The sequence below is a fragment of the Saimiri boliviensis genome, chromosome 13 (assembly GCF_048565385.1).
Source record: "Saimiri boliviensis isolate mSaiBol1 chromosome 13, mSaiBol1.pri, whole genome shotgun sequence".
Lineage (NCBI taxonomy): Eukaryota > Metazoa > Chordata > Mammalia > Primates > Cebidae > Saimiri > Saimiri boliviensis.
The window spans coordinates 59,552,316-59,580,212 of NC_133461.1; the positions used below are offsets into that span (position 1 = coordinate 59,552,316).

At 36.2% G+C, this 27,897-nt stretch overlaps 1 protein-coding gene and 1 pseudogene across 1 annotated transcript in view; both read left to right on the top strand.

The window, feature by feature from the left end:
• SMCHD1 (structural maintenance of chromosomes flexible hinge domain containing 1) overlaps positions 1-27,897 on the top strand; it is a 159,524-nt gene that overhangs the window by 120,719 nt on the left and 10,908 nt on the right. The window contains exons 37-45 of the mRNA XM_003924806.4: positions 118-270; positions 6,071-6,197; positions 6,357-6,476; positions 7,896-7,981; positions 8,998-9,120; positions 12,756-12,946; positions 15,131-15,240; positions 15,498-15,568; positions 21,512-21,683. Of these exons, the coding sequence (XP_003924855.3) occupies positions 118-270; positions 6,071-6,197; positions 6,357-6,476; positions 7,896-7,981; positions 8,998-9,120; positions 12,756-12,946; positions 15,131-15,240; positions 15,498-15,568; positions 21,512-21,683 (1,153 nt within the window). The remainder of the gene's footprint in view (positions 1-117; positions 271-6,070; positions 6,198-6,356; positions 6,477-7,895; positions 7,982-8,997; positions 9,121-12,755; positions 12,947-15,130; positions 15,241-15,497; positions 15,569-21,511; positions 21,684-27,897) is intronic.
• On the top strand, positions 11,570-11,659 carry LOC120361745 (small nucleolar RNA U13; annotated as a pseudogene).

Sequence of the window (27,897 nt, forward strand, 5' to 3'; positions counted from 1 at the left end):
AAGAAAGAACCAGATAATGGTGGGGGCTCTATGTCTTCTTTCTGATTTGTATATGCTCTTCTCTGGGTTTAATCGTTTGACCAGTTTCTCTAATTGTTTTCCATTTTTTATTTTAAGGATGACTACAATAACCATACTGGAATTGATTTGGTTGGCACTATAGAAGCCACCATTAAAGGTTCTAATGAGGAAGATACTGATACCCCACTCTTTATTGGGAAAGTTAGAACACTTGAATTCCCCTTTGTGAATGGTTCAGCTGAAATCATGGTAAATTTTTTATATCTTTTGGTAGATAGAATTTCTGTATTTAATGTTTTTAACCACTTTTAAGATAGCTTTTCTTTTGTATAGTTATGAAGATGTTCTAATCATAGCGCTAAATTGGAAAGTAAGCTGAAATATTTTCTGATTTTGCTATTAGATATTGAACCCAGGAACTTTGTAAGTAAGACTCCTCTTACTCCTTTGGGATGACAAACAGCTTTCTCCGATTCTAGTCATTTGTAACTTTAGTGACAATATGTGATGTTTTATGTTTCACTGAAAACCTGCCATTATACGGATAGAAACAAAATAAAATATACCTCAGGTAAATTTTAATTAAACTCTTTGTTACTCATTTTTTTCTAAAATGAAAATAGTTTTATTTGTATTTTTAAAATATCCAGTGCAAGAACCTCCATAAATAATCAAGATATTGTCACCTGTCAGAGATAATAGATGATTAACAATTTATTATTACCTTCCAGAGTTTTGAAACATACACTGATGTTGCCTGCATACCATTGTATGTATGTGTTCAGAGGGTGTAAAATTTCATTAATAGAATTATGCCTTTATAAAAATCTTTTCTTGTTTAACGTCTCTAATATCTTCTGGGTAAAAGTAAGCCTACATCATTGTCCATTAATGACCAGAATTTATTTGGTCAATCCTTAGTGAAAATCTAGTTCTTTTCTAAAGGTTGTTTTTATCAACAATGCTTCCATTAGCTTTCTTCTAAGTACAGTCAACCCCCCATATCCATGGGTTTCACATCTGTGGATTCAAAAATACTGGGAAAAAATTTCATCTGTACTGAAGACATACAGATTTTTTTCTTGTCAGTATTATACAAACAATACAACAGCTATTTACATAGTGTTTACATTGTATTAGGTATTATTAAGTAATCTAGGGATGATTCAAAGTATGTGGAGTATGTGCATAGGCTGTATGCAAATACTACACCATTTTATATCAGGTACATGAGTATGCATGGATTTGGGTATCTGTGGGAGTCCTGGAATCAGTATCCCCACAGATACCAAGGGATAACTATATATACTTTTGCATATATTATTATGTTAAGAAATTACTAGAGGCAGAATGTGTTAGAGATAGGATATGCGTATTTCAAGCCTTTTGTTAGTTACTGCCAATTGCTCTTAGTTTATATTCCACCAAAAGTATATGTCCATTTTACTCATATTAGAAACACTATATATACAAACAGTTTTTAAAATTCTAACCAGGCTGGGCTCAGTGGCTCACACCTGTAATCCCAATACTTTGGGAGGCTAAGGTAGTTGAATCACAAGGTCAAGAGATTGAGACCATCCTGGCCAAATGGTGAAGCCCCATCTCTACTAAAAATATAAAAATTAGGTGGGCATGGTGGCACGCACCTGTAGTCCCAGCTACTTGGGAGGCTGAGGCCGGAGAATCGTGTGAACCCGGAAAGTGGAGGTTGCAATGAGCCAAGATAGCACCACTGCACTCCAGCCTGACAACAGAGCGAGACTCTGACTCAAAAAAATAAATATTGTAACCAAATATCCTATTAAAAATTTTTTTGTTACTACTAAGGTTGAACTTTTTTTGGTTGTAATCTTTCTAAGATTGACCATTTCTTTTAGAAATGGTCCATTGACCATTTCTTTTAGAATTTTCATTTTTTTCCTTAATAATTACAAATATTAGCACTCTTTGGTAAATAAGTACTTTTTCCTGAGGTGTTTTTTTTGTTTTGTTTTTAGAACTTTCCTTTGTTTATATTGGAGGGGCAGATCATATTCACAGTGCTGTCTCTGATATCCTTATTCCTTTAATTTTTTATATTTCTGGGTTTTATTGACCCTTATTCAAATCCATTAGTTTTCTTGGTATCTTTATCAGTAGTTCTAAATGTACTAATAGATGTGAAATGTTCGTTTTTCTTGTATTTTTGTTGTTCATTTCTGTATCTAACTCATTGCTAATACCACATTGTTTCAGTAAAATTCGGCTTATGCAGTAGGAGCCTACCAGCTGTACCTGGCCTAAAGACTTGTCAGTTGGTCTGGCAATGGCTGACCAATACAGCATTTTCGTTTTAATTAGTTTTCAACATTTAAAGTTCTGGAGTTGCATGTAAAAATCTGCATTTCTAATTTATTTGGTGAAATCTAAAGATCTGGCAACACTGGGTGAGGATTCTCCTATGCCAGCTATATGTGCGGCCTCAGTCACTGTTTCCCTCAGTGCATCTGGTTTCCAGTCAGCCGCTTCCATGCCACTTCTTTTCATTTATTGACATTGAGGACATACGTTATTTGCCACTTAAATTCACACTTGTTCTTTTATTTTTATTACAGTAGAGAATAAAGTTTTCTTGTGTCCTAACAAAAATTAGATAATGAAAGCCACATTGAAAAACAAAGGGAAATGGGGAGACATACTTAACGTGCAGATTGGGTTTCTGTTGGAAGAAGACATCTAGTCCATTTTACCTGTTTTCCTATTTACCTATGTCCAGTTTTCTTGGCCCCCTTGTAGACAGTTGAAATTGCTAAGCCTGCTGTATATATTCCTGAGATTCAGACAGATTTAGCTATCCCCCAACAGCTGTGTATAAAAATCTCTTCATATCATGCATGTAAATGTCCTCTTACCACTAGAGGTCCCTAATATCTCACTGAATAATAGAAAACTCAAGCCCTTCGTGGCTCCTGCCTCAGATACTGATTTAGTATGTCTGAAGCTGGGATGTAGAATCTGATTTTTAACAAGCAGATGATTCTTATCATTAGGGAAGTTTAGAAAACATTGGTCCAGAGCACAACCAATATTTGTAAATGTTGCACATTATTGCTTTCTTTAAAGTTATAATCTAAATTTGTAGTTGCTCAAGTTTGTTAATTGTGCTATTTAAATTCAGTGTATTATTTGCCTACATGATCCGGAAATTTCTGATGGCAGTGTCTGAGTTTCATTCTGATATGTGTTTGTTTGTTTCTAATATGACAAATTTCCACTTATGCTTGGATACGGTTTTGGACTCTTCAGTTCTCTTCATTTCTGTTATTCTGTTTATTCTTTTTTCTTGATAGGTATGCATTAGGGACTAAAAACTATACAACTGAGATCGGTGAGACCTCTTTAAATAAGACATAAAGGAAAAGATTCTATTTAAGTATGTTAAAAGTTACACTTTCTGCTGGGCACAGTAGCTCATGGCTATAGTCCTTAACACTTTGGGAGGCCAAGGTGGAAGGATTGCTGGAGCCCAGGAATTCAAGACAAGCTTGGGCAACATGGCAAAACCCCATCTCTACAACAACAACAAACCAAAAATTACCCAATTACCCAAGCATGGTGGCATCTGTAGCCTTAGCTACTCAGGAGGCTGAGGTGGGAAGATAACTTAAGCCTGGGAGGTTGAGACTATAATGAGCTATGATTATGCCACTGCAAACAGTGACAATGTGTTGATAATTGTTGACAGTAGATGATCAGATTTATTATGTGATTCTTTAATAGAATAAAAAGTTTTTACGGTAGTAAATTGAGGAGAACTATCGATTTTGCTATATGCAGTTACGTCATCACTTAATGATGGACATACATTCTGAGAAATGTATCATTAAGTGATTTCATTGTTGTTCAAACATTGTAGAGTATACTTACACAAACCTAGGTGGTATAGCCTACTATACTATACTATAGCCCAGGTATATTTCTTTCTTTTGTTTTGTTTAAGACAGGTCTCACTCTGTCACCCAGGCTAGAGTACAGTGGTACACTCTTGGCTCACTGCAACCTCCACCTCCTGGGTTCAAACGATCCTTGCACCTCAGCCTCCCGAGTAGCTGGGACTACAGGCATGCACCACCACACCTGTCTAATCTTTTTGTGTTTTTGGTAGAGATGGGGTTTCACCATGTTGGCCAGGTTGATCTCGAACTCCTGACCTCAGGTGATACACCCACCTCAGCCTCCCAAAGTGCTGGAATTATAGGTGTGAGCCCCCACACCCAGTAGTATAACTTATTTTTCCTAGGCTAAAAACCTGTACAGTATATGACTGTACTGAACACTGTAGGTAATTTTAACATAATAATATTTGTATCTAAACATAGAAAAGGTACAGTAAAACTACAGTATCTTTTGGGACCACCATTGTATATGTGGTCCTCTGTTAACTGAAATTTCATTATGTGGTGCATGACTATATGTATACATACATATAATTAGAGGACTGATATTTGAACAGATTTCTAAAACTTCCTAAGGAACTACTTGCAAATCAATTTTTTAAAAAGACAAACCAGTAGAAAAATAAATGGGCAAAGAATATGAGCAGGCAATTAATGGAAAAGAAAGTGTAAATAACCTGTAAGCATAAGAAGCATGATTTCAGTACCACTCAGGAAAACATTAGTTAAAATAATGACTGGTTGCTCTTTAATTCCCCTTTTTAGAAAAAAATACATTGATATTAAAAAATGATTGATATTAAAAAATATTAAAATTGATATTTAAAAAATGATTGATATTAAATGTTGGCCAGCATCAGAGGAATTGGGCACTCCCATATGCTGCTGGTGAGAGGATAAATTGATATAGCTTCTTTTATACAGCTTCTTTTAAGGGAAATTTAATACTACCTATTAAGATAAACTTATACTTCTCATTATTAATCCTAGAAAACACATTTGCAGAGAAGCATTTGGAGATATATTTTTGCAGTATTATAGATAATTGTTTAAAGATTTTAAATATACTCAATATTCACCACCCAATGAATGGGTAGTATAGTGTACTATGTATAAATTTTTTAAATTGGCATCTATACATTCACATGAGTTGATTGACAAATCAAATCAAGTGCTGAAAGCAAGTTGCTAAAGTATAAAGTCTATGTTACTTTTTTTTTTTTAATGCAAAATGGTTTTTAAATACATGTTTGCATTTATGTAAGTCTATTAAAAACCACATTCAGAAACTGATTAGGCGATTGGTTTAGTGGTGGGCTTGTACTCTATATTCTTTGGGAAAAAAATCTGTGAGCTGTAATTTATAATATTTCATTTATTGCCCTACAGTGTCACACTGATTTAGATTTTTAAAAAATATTACTTCTCTGTAAATTGTATTGTTAGAGTCTAAACAAAAACAGCTACTGTCTGTTGTTTCCTTTAGAACTGTATTAAAAAAATCATTTTAGATAAAAATATATTTGTGTCATTTACTAGTTATATGTTATGGTTTTAAAATATAGCAAAAGTTTTTTTGTGCATTAATAATAAAAATACAGTTTAAAAAATCTTTAGAGCTTTTCAAAACCTCTTGTTCAGTCACCTGGGACTGATGAGTCTGTTTCCATGGTAATAGCTGTAACTTAAACTCCGCATTGGGCTTTGTTTTTGTAACTTTCACACTATCAGCTGTTTCATGCTGCTTTCAATTTAGAGGTTAGAGTCAAGAAGATTTTACAGGTTAAAACTGTAAGCAGCCTTTGATATTTTTAATGTGAAGAAAATAACTTTTTCTTGAAATTTTGTATCATATATAATTTTTACATAAGCTGTTTATTGATATGATTATTTGGCTTTCAAACCAATACCAAAAGGTAAAAAGTTTTATGTCATGGGTAGTGGTGGTGGTGATGATAGTTTAATGGAATCTTAAGGATCAGCCTATGCCTTTTGCCCTTAAAATTAACCACTTACTTGAAAACAGAACATAATGAGTTATGTAAAACTTTATATGTTGAAAAATATCTTTTTAAATCACATTTTCCCCTATTGTTTGTTTCTATGTACAGAGTCTGGTGCTAGCCGAAAGTAGTCCTGGAAGAGATAGTACTGAATATTTTATTATATTTGAGCCCCGGCTACCACTTTTATCAAGAACCTTAGAACCATATATCCTACCATTCATGTTTTACAATGGTAAGTTTCTAGGAAATAAATGGTTAAGCTCCATTGTTAGTGATACTTTAGATAACCTTGTTTTACTTTGCATTAACATAGTGTTTATTAGCTATCTAATCACATTATGACATATTTTAGAAAAGTCCGTTTTTAAATTATCTGAATTTTTTTTCTTAGATGTTAAAAAGCAGCAACAAATGGCAGCACTTACAAAAGAAAAGGACCAATTATCTCAGTCTATTATTATGTATAAAAGTTTATTTGAAGCGGGCCAACAGCTTCTTAATGAAATGAAATGTAAGTCATTTTGTATTCAAGACAAAAATTATGCTTTGGGGAATGATGAGGCAGAAGGTGAGACTGTGATACACAAACGTGCTTCCACTTTCTTAATCCACAAGTAAAATGCAGAATGTTGCAGAAAGGTGGCAATGATGGTTGACATTGTCATTGATAATTCTTAAGATGAAGTATTTCTTATTTTAAATAAATATGTATCATACTTACTTGTAGAAAATTGACATATTCTGTTAGGAATCTGGACCTGTGGAAAATTTAAGGCTTTCAACATACTAATAATGTTTATATTTATCTCCAGCTCTGGCAAAAGATACTGGATAATATCACCAAGGAAGTGTTGTATAACATAAATTTTTTATTTGGCTCCTGAGCTATATGTATTTTACTTCAAACATCCACAGTTTGTCATACTATGAAGGTATCTAGGGTATCATACACTCATACTGAAATATGTAAATTATTCTTGAGTCAATTCATAGAACATTTGTTGCAGTTTTGTTTTTGTTTTTTGGATGCACAGTCTCACTCTGTCGCCCAGCCTGGAGTGCTGTGGCTCGATCTCACTCACTGCAATCTCTACATCCTGAGATCAAGTGATTCTCGTGCCTCAGCCTCCCATGTAACTAGGATTACAGGCGTGCACCACCACACTGGCTAATTTTTATGTTTTTAGTAGAGATGGGGTTTCACCATGTTGGGCAGGCTGGTCTTGAACTCCTGCTCTCAAGTGATCTGCCCACCTTCGCCTCCCAAAGTGCTAGAATTACAGGTGTGAGCCACTGCACCCAGCCTATATTTGCTGCGATTCTTAATAATATTGTTTGTAATTGAAAGACAAGACACTTTCTGAGTTGTGCTCTATCATCTCTTCTGTTTTCATTTGTCAGAGTTTTTTGCTAAGGGTTTTCGCTTTGTGTTAGTTATTTTGATTAGTTAACCAACAAATATATACTGCTTGCCTCAAAGTACTCACTTTTGTATATACCTATACAAGATCAAGGATATTTAGAATATAATAGGAGCTAAATCTAAAAATAAGATAATGTATCATCTGTGTAGCACTAAAAATTGTTTCTGTAAAGTTTACTTTGAGAACAACGTTGTGCAATTATGTGTAAATTGTGTATACTCATGTGGATTAATATTAAATAACTTATCCAAGATTACTAGGAGTTTGCAGTATATCATATCTCCCTTTAGTTGGATTAATTCTGTTTTCTCATTTTTATATATCAGAATTGAGCCTTAAGATGTATAGTTTAATTTTGAATTTCTAAAATAGTAAACTATCAATTTTCATTTTAGCATTAGACATCAAAAGGGAAAAACAAAAGGAATTTTAAAATATTTTTCAAAAACTATGGTTTTGGCAGCTTTCAGAAATAGATGCAAATTTTTTTTTTTTTTTAATTTTAGGTCAATTTGAAGAAGCAAGATTAAAGGAGGCCCAATTGAGAAGTGAACTAAAAATACATAATATTGACATTCCTACAACACAACAGGTATAGTTTCCAAGTATACATGAAAGATTTTTTATTAAAGTCTATTCTACAGTTTTCTCAGTTTTGCAGGTTTTATTAAGAATTCCATGAGTACTGTTTTAGGGTACAAAGATGTGTACATTATAGTTTAGTCACTTACCAGACATAAAAAACGACTAACAAAATGATAGATTGCTCTATTAAAATAAATTACAAATTATATTTTTAATGTAATGACACCAATAAATGCAGTTAATACATCAGTTCAAGTACTGCATTGAAAAGGCTGCATACATCAAAAAGGATGAGTTCACGTCCTTTGTAGGGACATGGATGAACCTGGAAACCATCATTCTCAGCAAACTGACACAAGAGCAGAAAATCAAACACCGTATATTCTCACTCATAGGCGGGTGCTGAACAATGAGAACACAAGGACACAGACAGGGAGGGGAGCACTACACACTGGGGTCCGTTGGGGGGAAATGGGGGAGGGGCGGGGGGTGGGGAAGTGGGAAGAGATAGCATGGGGAGAAATGACAGATACAGGTGAGGGGACGGAAGGCAGCAAAGCACACTGCCATGTGTGTACCTATGCAACAATCTTGCATGTTCATCACATGTACCCCGAAACCTAAAATGCAATAAAATAAAATAAAAATTAAAAAAAAAAAAAAAAAAAAGAAAAGGCTGCATAGTCAATACACGGGTTGGTAAATAAGATAAAATAACAAAATGCAATTTAGATTTTTAAAATTTATATTTTCTTATATGTGTAACTAGGTTTCAAAGAAAAGTCCTATTATAGGTAGTGTATTTCTTGGCTAAGATTTTGTTAAATTCAGTGAAGTGGAAAACTTTATATTACTATAACCATGGTTTTTAAAATTTTGTTTTCTCTCTGTCTGTGTTTTCTGATTTTTTTTTTTAATAATGTCTGCTTACCAACTCTATATTCTTGAGTTATCTAAATTGTTAATTTTTCTCCACTGTCACTATGGGCTGCCTTTTAATTTTTTTTTTTAAATAAATTATAGGTGCCGCACATTGAAACACTTTTGAAAAGAAAGCTATCAGAACAGGAAGAACTAAAGAAAAAACCTAGAAGATCATGTACTCTTCCAAACTATACTAAAGGCAGTGGAGATGTGTTGGGAAAGGTTTGTGTTTGTTAAGCCTTTTGAGAGGCAGTACATTTTATTATCTTGTTTGTTTAAAGTGGGTCTTCTAAAAGTGACAAAGCGTCAGGTTCTTTGTAATTTACTTCTTTCCGATAAAGTACCTGCTCTCATTATTGCAACAGGGATTTGGCAGAGTTTAAACCAAAATCTGTAATATTACTCTTGAGGGCTGTGGCAGAAGTTGTTAGCATGTATTATTAGTTCAAGGCTCATTGTTTACTTAGAGATACTTTCGGGTAATGCAACTCTTTTTTAGAGGGAGAGACAGTCTCACTGCCACCCAGGCTGGAGTGCAGTGATAAGACTGTGGCTCACTGCTCCCTCCATCTCCGGGCTCAAGCAGTCCTCCTGCCTCAGCCCCCCAAGTAGCTGTGACTGCAGGATGTGCCACCGTGCCCAGCTGAAACCGAGGGCAAGTAATTTGCTCAGAGTTGCACAGCTACCAGATGGCAGAGCCAGGGCCAAAACCCCAGGTAGTCTGACTCTGGAGTCTATGGTTATTGCCTATACATGTATATTCTACTTTTATAACCACGGTCTAAACCTTTATTTTGTAGTATTTCTCATTTATGCATAAGGAAATTGAAATCCAGGAAGCTCAAATAACTTGTTAAAATATAGTTAAAGGCATAGCTTAGATACGACTCAAGGTCTCTCTGACTCTAAAGTCTATGGTAGTACTGCCCCCCTGAAAATAGGGGGTAACGTGTAGCAATATTGATGATGAAAGCTATGTTACATTATTACCTAAACCTCAAATATGCAGATTAAAAAAATTAATTGAATTTTAAGTTAAATTAAATATAAATTTATGCATTAGGAAATGAGTTGCCAATATACAATGTTTCAAAATTTTATTCTTTGGAACCAATTTTTAGAAATCAATTATTTGATCCTAAGCATATAAATATCTGGTTTTCACATTTTAATAATCCATCCAATATAAAATTCTTGCACAATATGTAAGATTATTACCAACATATATATTTTAGCAAGAGAGATGTATTTTAAAGTCTTTTTAAATATTTCCCATTGCACATCTTGAAAATCTTGGGGAAATCTTTTAAATCTCATTTTACAGTTTCTCTTTTGTTTCCTCAGAAGTACAAACCCTACACTAACCACTAGGAGAACTTTACAATCCCTCCATGTCATCCTTAGTCTTTTCCCTTGCTTCCTTAAAAAACACTCTTTCTGGCATTTATTCTAAAACTAGAATAGTCTTGAGTGCAGTGGCTCACGCCTGTAATCTCTACACTTTGGGAGGCTGAGGCAGGCACATTACCTGAGGTCAGGAATTTGAGACCAGCCTGGCCAACCTGGTGAAACCCCATCTCTAATAAAAAATACAAAAACTAGCCAGATGTGATGATGTCCACCTGTAATCCCAGCCACTCAGGAGCCTGAGGCAGGAGAATTGTTTGAACCCGGGAGGCAGAGGTTGCAGTGAGCCAAGATCGCACCACTGCACTCAAGCCTAGGCGACAAAGTGAGACTCTGTCTAAAAACCAAAACCTAGAATTAAATAATCGTAGGAACAAGGGGAGATTTTTTCCCCCAAACCTCAAAACCTATTTATTTTTAACATCGTGAATACCTCAAGTAACTTACATATTTTATGCTTTTCTTCCTCAATTCCAAACATCTTGACATCCCATCTCTAAATAAGGAAGATTTAATAGCAATTTTAAGATTTTTTTGTTCAGTTAAACATATTATAGTTATTATTAACATGCCCTTCTAAATAGGTTTTATGCCAGTATTGTTGTATTTTTTATAAAACACATCTAAATGTCACAAGTAAGCCATTTCATGTGCTTACATTTCATCTAACTCTATTAATTCTTTCTCCATTGGCTAGAACATTATTTTTATTTACATGTACTAGTTTTTTTTTGCATGATCATTTTCTTAGCTTTCTTCCACTAACTTCTAGAGAATTAGAATGTAAGGGGAGATGTTAGGATGTGTTTTGTTTTTAGGGTTTTTTTGAGACAGGATCTCACTCCTGTCATCCAGGCTGGAGTGCAGTGGTGCAATCTTGGCTCACTGCAGCCTCTACTTCCTGAACTCAGGTGATCCTCCCACCTCAGCCTCCCGAGAAGCTGGGAATACAGTTTCATGCCACAATGCCCCCCTAATTTTTTAGTAGATGGGGGTTTTGTGGTGTTGCCCAAGCTGGTCTTAAACTCCTGGGCTCAAGCAGTCCACCTGCCTCAACTCCCAAAGTGCCAGGATGATAGTTGTGAGCCACCACATCCAGCCTGATGTTTCTAAAAGTGACACACAGTGTTCTTATTGCTAGGGCAGGTTTGTGCTAGCAGATTAAGTAAGATTAAAGGGTAGATACCACCATACTAGCAAAATGAATTAGGCTTTGATACTGGCCACAATAGTCCAACGTTGGTGGACTTGACTTTGAACAAGAATCTTCGTTGAAGATTGGGTGGTCATGCATGTATGTGACATATGCCACCCTTGAACCTTGTTATGATGTTGGCACATTACCTATCTGCCCTGAGGGAAAAAAAAAAGAATACTTGTGACTGGAGCAAAGATTTATATTTATTTATTTATTTATTCTAAGCTCCAAAGAATTGTTCCTAGAAACAGAAACAGCTCTTTTTTTTTTTTTTTTTTTTTTTTTTTTGAGACAGGGTCTTGCTCAGTCACCCAGACTGTAGTGCATTGGCACAGTCTCAGCTCCTTGTAGCCTCCTGGCTCAAGCTGTCCTCCTGCTTCAGCCTCTTGAGTAGCAGAAAAAACAATTCTTATTTGTGATGTTTAGATTTGTTTTCTGAAAGGAATGCTATAATAGCGGAGTGAAGTATTTACTTAGAAGGGAAGGGTATATTAAATGTATTTATGTTTAATCGAACTGCATTATTTTATGTGTGTATTACTTAAATGTACTTTGTGATGATTTTACCAGTAAGACAGATTCCATTTTATAGAGTATTAAAATGTGAAAAAGTATGTATTATTAGCTAATAATATTCCTATTCTTTTTTTTTTTTTTTTTTTTTTTTTGAGACGGAGTTTCGCTCTTGTTACCCAGGCTGGAGTGCAATGGCACGATCTCGGCTCACCGCAACCTCCGCCTCCTGGGTTCAGGCAATTCTCCTGCCTCAGCCTCCTGAGTAGCTGGGATTACAGGCACATGCCACCATGCCCAGCTAATTTTTTTTGTATTTTTAGTAGAGACGGGGTTTCACCATGTTGACCAGGATGGTCTCGATCTCTCGACCTCGTGATCCACCCGCCTCGGCCTCCCAAAGTGCTGGGATTACAGGCTTGAGCCACCGCGCCCGGCAGTATTCCTAATTATTTAATCCCTGAGAGGTCTGAGAAAAGAAAAAATTCCTAATATTTTTATTTGCTCTATTTTTTGCAACTTTACTGGAGTTTGGTCTTTAGAAAAAAATTTTTTTAACTTAATAGCAGAATAGAATGTTTAATATATTCAAGCTAAATTTTTAACAACTTGCCTATATTTTTAATTCTTGTGTTTCAGAAAAGTTTTTGTTATCTGGACTTGGGCTTTTAAAGTAATATCAAATTTTTATATGTGTATTTTATATTTTTTTACTTGATTTTATTAAAATGGGTTATAGATTGCACATCTAGCACAAATTGAAGATGATAGAGCTGCGATGGTTATTTCTTGGCATCTGGCAAGTGACATGGACTGTGTAGTCACCCTAACCACTGATGCCGCACGTCGTATCTATGATGAAACCCAAGGTCGTCAGCAGGTGTTGCCCCTTGATTCTATTTATAAGAAGACTCTTCCAGATTGGAAAAGGTTAGAAAAAAGTGAAAGTAATGATTTTTTTCTTAAATATATGTTCTGTTTTTTTATCAAAGCCTTGATTTAAAAATGACTTATCTAAAAGATATCTAAAACAGAATTGACTTTAATTATTTACATTATTTTTGTCTTCATCACAAATAGGCATTTTCATTATTTATGCTGGCTATGTTTTATTTGTGAATTAAATGTCATTTGTATATGTAACATATACACAGAAAGACATGCACAAAAAAACCCACAGCAAATCTTTGGCCTTTACAACAGGAAAGATGGAAGGATATTGTTATTGTTAACTGAATATGCAACACCTTTATTTGGAATGAGGCTAGAGTTGCTTATCTTTTATCCTATTTATGCTCTATGAAAATAAGCCATCATTTAGATAGAGAGGATTTGTTGGAATGGCTATTCAGCAGATATTGGAAATGCCAATAGTAGACTTGAAATGTAAGAGACTGTTTAGTTGGATATTACATCTTTATTTTAATATAAATTTAGTTTCTTTAATTGTTTTCTCATTTACTTTTCAAAATATGTTTTTAGGGGATAACCATGGAAACCAGTTACACATTTTTAATCTAAATGCCTTTTTTTTTTAATTTTTAAATTTTTCTTTTATTTTTTGAGATACAGTCTTGCTCTGTCAGCCAAGCTGGGCGTGATCACGACTCAGTACAGCCTCAGCCTCCCTGGACTCGAGTGATCCCCCCACCTCAGCTTCCCAAGTAGCTGGGACTATAGGTGCATGCCACCACATCCAGCTAATTTTTTTTTAAGAGATGAGGTCTTGCTATATCAGGCTAGTCTCCAACATTTGGGACCAAGCAGTCCTCCCACCTCAGCCTCCCATACTGCTGGGATTACAGGAATGAGCACTGACACAGCCCCTTTTTTGTATTTTATGTGTACTCTTGATTAGGCCTACTTTTAAAAATTAACCTAAAAACAGGAAGAAAATACTAACAAAATAATAAATAAAAATGTGTGACAGAGTATTGGCAAGTAATTTCCTTAGATTACTAAACAAAGCTTTTCAGGGCCCGTAATTGCATAGGAATGGGGACTTGAAGGAGAACGGGATCTCATTAAGAGTCTACAATTTCAGTAAACGTGTTATTTCATCTTATAAATCTAAAACTAGATTGAGGAAACAGCTGTGTGTTGAACTCAAATCTATCAGATTCTAGTTACCACCCTGCAACTAGTCAGTACTCAAAGCAACAGTGTGGGAAATCCTGACAGGTCATAATTACTGTGTTAATAGGGTGTACTTTTTTTTCTTTTTTAAAGAGAAGGGGTTTCACTCTTGCCTATGCTGGAGTGCAGTGGCTACTCACAGGCACGGTCATAGCTCACTCTAGCCTCAAATTCGTGGGCTCAAGTGATCCTCCTGCCTCAGCCTCCCAAGTAACTGGGACTAGAGGCACGTACCCCCACACCCTAATACTTTTTGTGAAAAGAATTTTTTCTCCAAGAGGGCTTCTTTATCTCGGTAATCCCTGGAGACTAAGTTAAAAAACCTCGATTTAGGGAAACTGTGGATTTGACATTTAGGGCTAATGTTTGTTCTAGAAACTAGCTATCCTCTCTGTTTCTGGTATTCTCCCTCTTACTGGGATTGAGTTAACTAGAGCTCCTCCCTGCCTGTGTTGAAGGGAAGGTCCCTGCCACCCTAATCAACTATGGTCTCAGAAATTCCATTGTTACCATCTGCTGGCTTCCATTGCTCTTCCTATTGTATGGGAAGGACAGGGAGCCAGGGCACATAGAGCCGCCTTCCTCATATGTGTCTCAGTCTTGGGCCTTGCCCCTTCCCCTACTCATTCTGTGACTACTCTTCACATGAACAGTTATATCTTTGGTACTCTCATTTGGAGCCAGCTTTAGAGGCTACCTTTTTTTCTTTCCTCGTCAAATGAAACTATTATTATATCATTAATACAAACTAATAGAGGGTAGTAGTACAGATAAAACCAAGTAATTTTTTATGTGGTAAATACTGTTTTCATTTCTAAGGGCATAATAGCTGATCATTTAGAAGTGTCACTTGTGGTGGATTGGGAGTTGATTATATGATCAAAATGATGTGTAGTATATTCATGTTTTCCATATTGTCATTTTTAAAATTAAAAAGTCATGTGCTTTAATACTTTTTAAAAATTTCTTTTTATTTAGACCTCTACCTCATTTCCGAAATGGAAAATTGTATTTTAAACCCATTGGAGATCCAGTCTTTGCTCGAGACTTGTTAACATTTCCAGATAATATAGAACATTGTGAAACAGGTAAAAGACATTATGGTGGCTTTACTTTTGTACAGATGTTAAATTTGTGATAAAAATCTATAAATTACTGATAATGGAAATTTATGTTCTTATTTTGCTTATAAGTCGTAGATTTATCAGTATTTTTCAGAGGACAGTCAAATAAAATTATAACAATAGTAGCATTCTTTCAATGAAAGATTTGCAATGTGCATTATATTTTAATATGACCAAGGAAAATATCATAATTTTCAAAATTCATTTGTTGACTTTTTTAGTATTTGGTATGCTGTTAGGAGACACCATTATTTTGGATAATCTGGATGCAGCCAATCATTATAGAAAAGAGGTACGTATTTGATTTCTTTTTAAATTTGTAGGCTTCAATTTTAATGTGTATCATGTCATGTGATGATACATATACCAATGTCTAAGTAGCCTTTTCATAACCAATTTAAAGTCTACAAATTGATAAGCAGCATAAAAGTAGCCAAAATCTAGGAATGAATGGGCCAGGATGCAAATTTAAATAGATGTGTTTGGGGGCTATGAAATTATCTAAGACTCAAAATAGTGTCTATTAGTATTGGAAATAAGTACTGTCAGATAATTTAGGTGTAAAAATGTAATTTGGTACATCATTTTGTATTAGTTTGCTAGGACAGCTATTCACTGGTATAAATAATAGAAATATTATTGTCCTACAACAGACTGGGTGGCTTAAATAATAGAAATTTATTGTCCCACAGTTCTGGACACTGGAGATCCAAATTCACAATTTCAGTAGGGTTGGTTTCTTCTAAAGACTATGATTGAAGGATCTGTTCCAGGCCTCTCCCTGCCTTGTAGATGGCTCTTTCCCCTGTCTCTTTACATCTGTGTGTAACTGTGTTCAAGTTTCCCCTTTGTTGTAAGGATACCAGTCATATTGGATTAGGGCCCACCGCAATGACCTCATAATAACTTGATTACCTCAGTAAAGACCCTATCTCTAAATAATGTCACATTCTGAGGAACTAGGGGTTAGGACTTTAACATGGATTTGTCGGGGGCTGGTCCAAAGGTAATGAGTTATCTCAGTTGATTATTCACAGTCAATTACAGATCTAACTCTTTGTTTTATACTTTCCTCCCCTTCTCACTAGTTTATTTTACTGGTCTTATAAAAAAATAAAATGAAAGATTTTGAGGGAGCACAGTTTAGCCCACAGCACCTGTGGAGGGGAGTTTGGCAATATAAATATTTCAGTTATTTACTGCTGCTATATAACACTCTAAATAGTAAGTTTCAGCAACAATGACATATTAGCCCTCTTAACTCTGTATGTTTCTCCAAGTGATGTTGGCTAGTTGAACTGGGATGATGGCAAGACTAAAATGCCTGCCTTATGTAGCTGGCAACAGGTACCTGTTGTCACCTGGCAAATCAGCTGGTATTGGCCAGAGGTTCTGTTGGGAATGTTGGCTAGGGTTATTCTCACCCATAAGGGTGAGGTAGAGTAGGCTAATGCCATTTAGAGTTTTAAAACCTCTTTTGTCTAGCTAAGAGGATCCAGGAGTGCAGTAGTTTAAATCTTTCAGAAGTCTTAACAAAGGGACATCCTTGACTTGATTTTGACTCTAAGGCCACATTTTACAGACAGTACCCGGGATTCGATCTAAGCCAATATGTGTAAATAGTGTATTCTAGAATTACAGGGACCATGGGGTTCATCTAGGATGATCTAAGACCAGTGAGAATAGAGAGAAACCGTAAGCTGATAACAAATAATGGAGAGCCGGACGTGTGATGCATACTTGTAATTCCAGCTACTTGGGAAGCTGAGGGAGGTTTTCTTGAACCCAAGAGTTCAAGGCTATAGGCTATTGTGTGCTCTGATCATGCCTGTAAGTAGCCATTGTACTCCAGCCTAGGCATATAATGAGACCTTGTCTCTAAAAAAATAAATATTTTTAAAAGGGAGGTAGGGTATTTGTCCCAAGTCACACTACTAATTCATGGCAGAGCTAGACCTAAACTGGTCTGAGTCCTAAACTGGTCTGAGTAATTTTTCTTTGGGCCTAGTTAAGAAACAATAATAAGGGCGAGTGCAGTGGCTCACACTTGTAATCCCAGCAGTTTGAGGTCAGGAGTTTGAGACCAGCCTGGCCAACATGGTGAAACTTCATCTCTACTTAAAATACAAAAATTAGCCAGGTGTGGTGGCAGGTACCTGTAATCCCAGGCACTTGGGAGGCTGAGGCAGGAGAATCACCTGAGCTCGGGAGGTGGAGGTTACAGTGAGCGGAGATCATGCCACTGCATTCCAGCCTAGGCAACAGAGTGAGATTCCATCTCGTGGTGGCGGGGGGGGGCGGAATAAAGCAATAATAAATGCGTCTTAGTTTAGAAAAACTAAATTACTGGGATTATTGAGCATTATATAGCTAATTGGAAAATGGTATTTGGCATCTTCATGAATGTTTCCTTTTAAACCTAATAGTAAGTATAATATACTGTACCAGAAACTGGCTGTGGGTGGGAGAGCTACTAAATTCTGGTTGTGATTAGCATTCTTATATATCCCGAATTATGAAATAGAAACATACTCATTAAATATTACGATAGCATGGAATCAGTTTGGAGGAGGTAAGAAGCTTACTAGTGAGGATAGAACTAACGAATAGGATGATAACTGGAAAACTAGTTCAACCAGATATTTGGGTACTTACTGTGTATGAGACACGGGTATGCTGTTACGTGTTGAACTAGCTCTCTGAAGAGGCATGCAAAGTCCCTGATTTGTAGCTTTTGCCAGTTTGTATGATGTAAGTGCTTGTGTCATGGATCATTTCTAGCAGTCTATATGAAGTCCTTCATGCCTATATGAATGTGGTGTTCAGGAGACTTCTGTGACCCAGGACAAACTGGCTACAGCACATCACTAGGCACAGTGCACTAAGGGTTATACTAGGCCAGGTGTCCCCATACTTTTTACACAGGGGGCCAGTTCACTGTCCCTCAGACCGTTGGAGGGCCACTATACTGTGCTCCTCTCACTGACCACCAATGAAAGAGGTGCCCCTTCCTGAAGTGTGGCGGGGGGCCAGATAAATGGTCTCAGGGGGCCGCATGTGGCCTGCGGGCCGTAGTTTGGGGACGCCTGAACTAGGCAAACCAGATAGCCATTGGAAACTCCAGGTGAGATTAGCTAAAATGCTATTTCAGATATATGTCTTACTGAACTGGCAAAAAAGTGAGGATTCTAAGTGGATATGGGAACCCAGAGAAATAAACAGAACACTAATGCCAGGTTTTTGCAGTGAGAACATTTGCCAAACTAATTGAACTGAAGCATTGATTTTTCACTCCCTTGAGGGGCTCGAGGGTAGGATACAAAACCCAGGGCTCTAAACAACATGGGGAATCTGATAACTGGGGACACCCCCTCCATGGGGGGAACCTTAGCATAAGGGTAAACAAACACGTAAACCTGTCACCTTCATCTCAACTCCAGCTGCTTCAGGGAACTACCAGAAAATTCTCTTTCTTGAACCTTGGCACTAAGTAGAAAAGTTAAAAAGTTAAACATTTTTCTAGAGAATTTATCAGTGTAAACAGATTGACTCTAATATCTGTTTCCAACAGGCATCCATACTACCTGGATGTTCTGAAAACCCTCAAGTGCAGAACTTGAGGATTTCATGTGCAGGACTAGTAGTGTCCTTAGATATCTGACTGAAGCAAACCCAAGTATTTTCTGGAGAAATTTCATCATTGTTTTAGAATGGAAATAATTTCCACATTGAAAATGAGAGCAAATATTTTTAAAGTGTTAATTAATATTTGATTAATACAGTTCAAAAAAATGAAAGTGTTGAAAATGAAAAAAGAACAAGTCAACTTGAAAAAATAGCGCTTCTAAAAATCAAAAGCTATAATAGAAATTAAGTACTGAGCAGGTTTAACATCTTAAGAAAGAATTTGTGAATTAAAAGAAGGGTCAGAAAAGAATATTCAGATTGCAACTCAGAGAGAAAGAGAAAATGGAATGTAAGACAAAGAAGTTGAAGAGATAGGGAGGGTAGGATAGTATTTGTTCTTCATAATCGATAATAGCACATACTGATTTCCTTGCTTCCAGGTTTCTAAATGACATCTTATGTAACTTTGCCAATTAAATACTATTTTTAAACTCTTCTGAGAAAAGGCTCTTAATGACATTCCTTGGTCACATTGTTGGGTGTCAGAGTTGTAATATTGTTGTTCATTCCAGAATTTCCAAACACTATCATGACTTTCTTTGTCCTTAGGTAGAATCATGAGATTGAGGGAGAATTAAGAAACTGTGAAAGTACTATTTCCAGAATTATTATAAAAGGAGAGTCAAATTGTCTGTCCTTCTACCATAACTCTCTTCCCTTATATTGTCTGTTAACAACAGAATAAAAAATCTATACGTTTTAGCGTATTTATTTAAGATCATATTAGGCTGAGCATGATGGCTCATGCCTGTAATCTCAGCACTTTGAGAGGCCAAGGCAGGAGTATCGCTTGAAGCCAAGAGTTCAAGACCAGCCTAGGCAAAATAGTGAGACCCCCAACTCTACAAAGTTAAAAAAAAAAAAAAAAAGTAACCAGGCATGGTGGCCTACACTTGTAGCCCCAGCTACTCGAGAGGCTGACTTGGGATCATTGTTTGAGCCCAGAAGTCAGAGGCTGCAGTGAGCCATGATCATGCCACTGCATTCCAGCCTGGGCAACATAGCACAACTCAAAATATATATATGTATGTATGTATATGTATGTGTGTGTGTGTGTACATGTATATATGTGTGTGTGTGCATATATATGTATACATATATATACATACACATACACGCACACACACATATATATACATATATACATACATACATATATTCAGATTTTATATATATATATATAAAATCCTTCAAAACATTGCCTGAATCTTGATAAATGGATAGCACAGCACATGAAGCCAGTTTGTATTTTTGGTTGTTGTTCACCACTAGAAACATGCAAACCCAAACCAAAACTAAGAAATTAAGTTGTGCTTATTTCTTATAAAAACAAATAATTTTTGAATTTGTAAATACTGACTTTGCCAAAGAATTTCACCACAGGATTTCTTCAAATAATCATCTTACTACATTTGCTTTATCTTGTATTTATATAATTCAGAGACTATTTAGCACCAATATTAGATTGGACTACATTTTTGTGCTTGTTGAAAATTACAGTGTTCTTCTTCAGTCGTTAATGTATGTATGTGTATTTTATTTCATTGTATGGGTGTGCCATAATTTATTTGTGTAACTTGTTGAGACATGTAAGTTTACTGTTCATTATTAAAACTATTTCACTGTACATCATTCACATCTGTGATTATTTTTTCCTGATGAGAGTCTTAAAAGTAGAATTGCCGAATCATACAGAATGTTAAACTTTTTAATACTTGCAACATTTTCTTTGAGAAGGGCTATCTCAGGGCATACCCAAAGGTGTGTGTGTGTGTGTGTGTGTGTGTGTGTGTGTGTGTGTGTATTTTAACATAATGAATAGTAAACATATCTTATCTGAATTCCACGTCTCTGGTTACCAATGAAGTTTAATTTTTATTTTTAAATATTTCCTGCACCTTTTTTGCAAGAACATTCCTCTAGGTCACAACATACTAAATCCAGTGTTTTTCTTTTATTCTGACTTCTCTGAAGAATTTCATTCTTAATTAACTCTTCATCTTTTCCCTTCCATGACTTCAGCTTTTCTACATGATTTTAATTCCCCTAACTCTCAAATTACCACCTCTTTATCTTCCCATAACTAAAACCATAGTATTATCTTCAGAAGAGTCAGTCTAATACTTTCCAGTCTGAATTTCTGCAACATAATATTCTCCTTTTGCTATCCTTTGGTCATCTAAAAAACATCTAACAAAGGAAACTGGGTTGGCGATTGCTACCTTGATACTTAACTGCCATGGGTTCCAAAGCGCAGAACTCTCTGGCCTGTCCTCTTCCTTCTACTTACCAATCCAGGCATCATTCACTTTTTTCACTTGTGTTGTCACTCTAATAGTTTAGGCTGACATTTGAGAAGTTGTCTAATTCATCTCTCTGCCTCTGGATTTTTCCCTCCAGTTTATCTTACATGTCACTAGTTACTAATTTTGTGAAAATACTGTCATGATCCTGTCATTTCTAATCTCAAAAACCTAAAATGATTTCTCCTTTTTTGGAGCAGTTGAAATAAGTTGCTCACTACTTAATATTCACTTATTTACAATAGGTTGTTAAAATTACACACTGTCCTACACTGTTGACCAGAGATGGAGATCGAATTCGAAGTAATGGAAAGTTTGGGGGCCTTCAGAATAAAGCTCCTCCAATGGATAAACTTCGGGGAATGGTATTTGGAGCTCCAGTACCAAAACAGTGCCTGATCTTAGGGGAACAAATAGGTATGTTAAATAAGTACTTAAATAGCAATTTCTAATTTGATTTTACTCTTTTATTTTTTTAAAAAGCTTATGTTTTAAGAATCTAACATGAAAAATTAACCAGTAACAAATTTAAATAAGATGTTTTTGTCTACTACTTTCAGCTTTTTTATATCAGGTAGTTTAGAGTTATGTAGCTAGTAGCTTTATCCTTTATATTTTCATTCTTATATGTGTCACATACCTGTGTTCCCAGCTGCCTGGGAGGCTAAGATAAGAGTGTCGCTTGAACCCAGGAGTTTGAAGTCAGCCTGGGCAACATAGCGAGACTCCATCTCTTAAAAAAAAAAGATATTTTTGTCCTGATTGAATAAGTCAGTATTTTATTACTTAGTCATGATACTTAATTTTATCTTGAAATTTGTAACTATCTAGAACAATTAAGGCTTATTAGAAAGTGTATGACATGTGATCTCCTGCCCCTTTGACACTTCCACAGGCTGTGTCCCTTTCCATCTAATTAACCAATATAATTGTCTCTGCACATCTATTCTCTGAAGCACATATACTTAATAGGAAGTCTCCTTACCATCTATTACCTTAGAGCCTATTTGCTCTTAATTTATATAATTAATTCTGATACACTCAACTCTCTACTTTGCCAACACAGAGCAGTTTGTTGTTGTTAACTTTCTTTTAATTGGAAAATACATATAACATAAAATTTACCATCTTAACTATTTTTAAGAGTGCAGGTCATTGATGTTAAGTGCATTCACAGTGTTGTTCATTCTATGTCTAGAACTGTTTTCAGTATGCACAGTTGAAACTTTGTATAAACTCTCCATTGTCCATTCCCTGGCAGCCATTATACTACTTTTTGTCTCTCTGAATATGACTATTTTAGATACTTCATGTAAGTGCAGTCGTACAGTATTTGTTCTTTTGTGACTGGCTAATTTCACTTGGGATAAAGTCCTCAAGGTCTCTCCATGTTGTAATAAGTGTTAGAATGTCCTTCCTTTGTACGGCTGAATAATATATATTCCATTGCATGTATTTGTAACGTTTTGTTTACTTTTATTTTTTCTTTCTTTTTTTTTTTTTTTTTTCGAGATAGAGTTTTGTTCTGTCACCACGCTGGAGTACAGTGGCACGATCTTGGCTCACTGCAACCTCCGACTCCCTGGCTCAGTCAATTCTCCTGCCTCAGCCTCCTGAGTAGCTGGGATTACGGGCATACACCACCATGCTTAGCTAATTTTTTTATTTTTAGTAGACACAGGGTTTCACCATGTTGGCCAGGATGGTCTCAATCTCCTGACCTCATGATCTGCCTGCCTCGGCCTCCCAAAGTGCTGGGATTACAGGCATGAGCCACCGTGCCTCCTGGCCTTTTTATTTTATTTTCTTTTTGAGACAGAGTTTCACTCTTGTTGCCCAAGCTGGAGTGCAATGGCATGATCTCGGCTCACTGCAACCTCCACCTCCCAGGTTCAGGCAATTCTCCTGCCTCAGCCACCTGAGTTGCTAAGATTACAGGTGTGTCCTACCACACCTGGCTAATTTTTGTATCTTTAGTAGAGATGGGGTTTGAACTCCTGGGTCCAAGGGATCCTCCTTCCTTGTCCTCCCAGAGTGCTGGGATTACAAGCATGAGCCACCACACCCAGCCACTTTGTTTACTTTTACTAAAGTAAAATACACATAGAAAAATGTGCACATTTCATGAACATATTGCTTGGTGGATCTTCACAACATGAACACTGCACTTGTATTAAAAATAAAACACCTGGCTGGGCATGGTGGCTCATGCCTGTAATCCCAGCACTTTAGGAGGCTAAGGCAGGCGGATTACCTGAGGTCAGGAATTCAAGACTAGCCTTGCCAACATGGTAAAACCCCATCTCTACTAAAAGTACAAAAATTAGCCAGGTGTGGTGGCAGGTGGCTCTTGTGCCAGCTACTTGCAAAGCTGTGGCAGGAGCATCGCTTGAACCTGGGAGGCAGAGGTTGCAATGAACCGAGATTGTGCTATTGCACTCCAGCCTGGGTGATGAGCGAAACTCCATATAAAAAAAAAATTTTTTAAACACCAGTACTTTAGAAAATTTCTTTTTTGCTCCTCCAGTCCTCCATCCAACATTCCATACTCAAAGGATAACAACTTTCTTGACTTACAGTAAGAGATTAATTTTGCCCATTTTTATACTTTATATACACGGAATTCTGCAGTGCATACCTTTTTATGTGTCTGCTTTTGCTCATTCAGCACTATGCATATAGTTCGTTTTCCTTGCAGGATAGTATTTCATTGTGTGAATGAAATGTACAATTTATTTATTCTACTGTTGAGGAATTTGAGTAGTGTCTTAGTCTGTTTTGTGTTGCTATAAAGGAATACCTGAAGTTGGGTAATTTATAAAGAAAAAAAGATAATTGTTCATACAAATTTTCCGGCTGAAAAGTTCAAGATTGGGCATCTGCATCTGGTGAGAGCCTCAGGCTGCTTCCAGTCACAGTAGATGAAGAGGAGCTGGCATATGCGATCATCACATCTCAAGAAAGGAAGCAAAAAGGGAGGGCAGGTGCCATGCTCTTTTAACAACCAGCTTTTAGGAACAGAGCAAGAATTCACTCACTCCCAAGGGATGGCACTAATCTATTCATGAGGGATCTGCCTTCATGACCTCAACATTAGGCCTCACCTCCCAGCACCACCATGGATTAAATTTTAACATCAGCTTTGGTGGAGACAGCAAACCATAGCAGGTAATTTCCATCTGGGGCTATCAGTTTAGCCTCAGAAGTTTTTAAAAGAGTAGTTGAGAAAGGTGGTGGGAAGAAGAGTCATACTTCTATTTATGATGTCAATGAACACATACAGTCTCTGCAATGAGTAAGTATCTAAAGAAACTGATAAGAAATCAGAGAAAACATTTTAATCAAGGTCAGTGAACCAAAGTAAAATGCCTCAACTCTATACATAAGCATTTTATGACAGTAGTTCCCAGTACCAGAAAGAATTACCTATGGAACTTAAAAATACACAAATGTCATATCTTCAAAGATACACTCCTACATATAGACTAATGATTCATTGATAAGAAATCAAAGGAGACCATTTAAGGTTACTAATTATATAAAGTACTTTTGGTTGTAAACAACCATCTGTGACTACTTTAAGCCAAACAGGAATCTATTGGAAGGAAACTGGAAGATACCACAGATTTAAAGGAGATGGAAACAGCCAAGACAAAGTCAGAGATGACTCTGGGACAGTCAGCAGCCTTGTGTTCCATATACCTTCACCCTGCAGTTTTAATGTAACCGAACTCCCACCACTACTAGGAGAGAGAAATGCCCAACACCTTCCAGGTCAGCTGGATTTAGTACAGATCAAATAAAGCAAACAGCTTTGGGGACGTTCCCCTGGTTGTCATGGAATCATTCTCAGAGCAAAAGCAATTTTGAAGAAGGCCATCACAATAAAAATTGTCTACTACTAGCACACTTATAAGCAAATTATTTGTCTTCTAAATAATTTGCCTATACATCATCTTGCATGATAGTATTTGGTATGAGATAAGAGCAAATCAGAGCATAAGAAAAAAAATTACTGGATATTTACGTATTATGACATATTATTATGTAGCAGACACCCTGTTAAGGTGGTCACATGAATGATCTTATTTACTGCTGTTATCTTCATTTTATAGATGAAGAAGTTGAGGCTCAAAAAGGTTAGTTAACTTTCCCATGTTTAGAACAGTGTGTATTTGTTACCACATTGAAGAAAGAGTAGAAAGAAAAATACTTTTCTTTAATTCTGGATTATATAATTGAGATAATTTTTTTCTCCATTATCCCTTTCTATATATTTTTCCAGACCTGCCTCAGTGAACATTGTGTCATTTTCATAATCAGAAAAATTTAGTAATTGCTTTTAGTATTCATGTTCTTTATTTTATTTTCATTTTACATTTTTTTTTATTTTTTGAGATGGAGCCTCACTCTGTTGCCCCACCTGGAGTGCAGTGGCACGATCTCAGCTAATTGCAACCTCCACCTGCCAGGTTCAAGTGATTCTTGTGCTTCAGCCTCCCAAGTAGCTGGGATTACAGGTGTGTGCCTCCATGCCCAGCTAATTTTTTTTATTTTTGTAAAGATGGGGTTTCACCATGTTGGCCGGGCTGGTTTCAAATTCCTGACCTCAGCTATTTGCCCACCTTGGCCTCCCCTGAGATTGCAATGTGAGCCACCACACCCACCCAAATTCATGTGATTTTAATGCATAATTGATCTTCTAGGAAATTCGCCTAAACAAACAATCCTAAATATAGATAAGGCATTGTTTTACTCAGATGAGTATCACAGCTTTTTTTCTTTTTTTTGTTTTTGTTTTTGTTTTTGTTTTAAGACAGGGTCTCACTTTGTTGCCCAGGTTGGAATGCCGTGGCACGATCATGGCTGACCATAGCCTTCCAACTTCCTAGGCTCAGATGATCCTCCCACCTTAGCCTTTTGAGTAGCTGGAACTACAGGCTTGCGCCACCATGCTGGCTAATTTTTTTTGGTAGACATGATGTTTCACCATGTTGCCCAGACTGGTCTCAAACTCCTGGGCTCGAGCAGTCTGCCTGCCTTGGCCTCCCAAAGTGCTGGGGATTACAGGCATGAGCCACTATGTCTGGCCACAGCTTTGCTTTTCAAGTAAAACACAGAAATCTTAAATCCTTTAATTGAATTTATAATTTGGAGAATGTCTACGTCAAAGTTAAGTGGAAGGTGAATAAAAATACAAATAATTATACATTAAAAATTAAAACTGTAAACCTGTGGACTGAAAAGAAAAAAGTGCCATGCTAGACCCACTGGTTTTTTTCTCAACCGTTTGTTTCCTATACAGACTTAGGATGTTTCAACTTAGGTTCAACTTTACAATTGTGTTAAACCAATGCATATTCAGTACACTTCCTAACTTACAATGAGGCTATGTCTGGATAAGCTCTTAATAAGTTGAGAATAGCATAAGTTGGAACCACGCGCTCAACTTTTACAATATTTTCAAGTTGTGATGGGTTTATTGGGATATAACTTCATCATAAGTTGAGGAGCATCTGTATTATTTCATGTTTTCTCTAGAGATCTTGGAAATAGAAATGTTTTTAAAATGCAAAGAAAATAACTGAAGACACTGTAGAAGCCAGGATGTAGACAGAAGAGAGAAGGAATAGTTAAAAATAAACTCAAAAGAAGAGAAGCATCTTATCATAATCAATAAGGACTTGCAGTAGTCCCCCGCTTCCCTGTAGTTTTGCTTTCTACAAATTTAATTACCCAAATTTGGAAGTCAACAACAGTCCAAGAATAGGTGAGTGCAGTACAAGATACTTTGAGAGGGAAAGACCACATTCATATAGCTTTATTACAGTATGTTTTTATTGTTGTTAATCTCTCCTGTACCTAATTTATAAATTAAACTTTATCATAGGTTGATATGTTTAGGACAAAACACAGTACAGGCCAGGTATGGTGGTTCATGCCTATAATCCCAGCACTCTGGGAAGCCAAGGTAGTTGGATCACCTGAGGTCAGGAGTTCCCAGTTACTTGGGAAGCTGAGACAAGAGAATCACTTGAACCTAGGAGGCAGAGGTTGCAGTAAGCCAAGATCATGCCACTGCACTCCAGCCTCAGTGACAGAGTGAGATTCCGTCTGAAAAGACAAAATACCATAGTATGGGTAGAAGAAAATAATTCAAATGTCCCTAGCCTGCAGAAGAAATATTAAGATGAGGGATATCCCAATTATCCTTATTTATCTTGATACATTATATAAATGTATCAGAATATCACATGTGCCCTAAAAATATATACATCTGTCATATATCAATTTTTAAAATGAAAAAGTAATGAGAATTGGAAAGGAAATAAAACTGTAACTGTTTGTAGATTATATAACAGTATACCTATAAAACCCAAGGTAATAAAGGATAAAAATTAAAATAACTTATTAAGGGAGAAAGTTATATAATTAGCATGCTAAAATAGCCTTCATATAATCTTACAGTAAGTAGTTAGAAGATATAATGGGAAAGAAAAAGGTCACATACAAGAACAACAAAAATAAGTTTTAAAAGATGTTTCTGCAGCTAAAAATGTGGATCCTAAATACAAACAAAAATAAACATGAGTCAATACCTAAGAACAGAGACTTCTGCTTCTCACTAAGA